Source organism: Pygoscelis adeliae, unplaced genomic scaffold (assembly GCF_000699105.1).
Source record: "Pygoscelis adeliae isolate BGI_AS28 unplaced genomic scaffold, ASM69910v1 Scaffold422, whole genome shotgun sequence".
Classification (NCBI taxonomy): domain Eukaryota; kingdom Metazoa; phylum Chordata; class Aves; order Sphenisciformes; family Spheniscidae; genus Pygoscelis; species Pygoscelis adeliae.
The window spans coordinates 317,264-317,843 of NW_008824188.1; the positions used below are offsets into that span (position 1 = coordinate 317,264).

At 67.6% G+C, this 580-nt stretch overlaps 1 protein-coding gene across 1 annotated transcript in view; it reads right to left on the minus strand.

Moving 5' to 3' along the window:
* Positions 1 to 37: 37 nt before the first annotated feature.
* The window catches only part of SLC9A1 (solute carrier family 9, subfamily A (NHE1, cation proton antiporter 1), member 1), an 8,031-nt gene continuing 7,488 nt past the window's right edge, over positions 38 to 580 (minus strand). Inside the window, exon 11 of the mRNA XM_009334676.1 lies at positions 38 to 578. Coding sequence (XP_009332951.1) covers positions 355 to 578 — 224 coding nt within the window. The 3' untranslated portion in view covers positions 38 to 354. The remainder of the gene's footprint in view (positions 579 to 580) is intronic.

Genomic DNA, 580 nt, shown 5'->3' on the forward strand with positions numbered 1-580 from the left:
CCCGAGGAGCCGCTTGCAAGTCCTGAGCGGGTGGGCAGCCTCCGGGAAAGCCCCACCAGGGCTGCGAGGCACCCGCAAATCCCAGTACCGGGCGGTAAATCGTCCGCCGCCCCCAGGCCACGGCGGCCGAGGAGCCCGGTGCATCCCGGGGGCTCCTTCCCCGCTCCTCGGGGTCAGCCCAGGGCTTGCTGGGCAGAGCTGTCCTGGCAATCCCAGTCCATCCAGGACGGTCTCCCCTTCCCGAACCCGGTGTGTAGTGACAGAGGAAACCAAAAAGGAGAGCAAAGAAAGAAGAACAAATGAAGAGAGAGAGAAGCCGTACGGAGCATCGCGTGAGGCTTCGCGTGTCAGCTGCTACTGCCCCTTGGGGATGAAGGGTTCCCCCTCCTCCGGCTCCGGCCGAGGCCCCGGGTCGCTCAGGCATCGCAGCATCCGCTGGTTGCTGGGGCTGTCGCCGGTCCCCGGGGTGAAGACGTCGTCGGTCCCCGGGGAGGAAGGCTCCTTCACCCTCATCACCAGCCCCTCTTCGTCCTCCTCGGGCGAGGGCGGGAGGCCCCCGCAGCCCTTGGGCTCCTCGTTC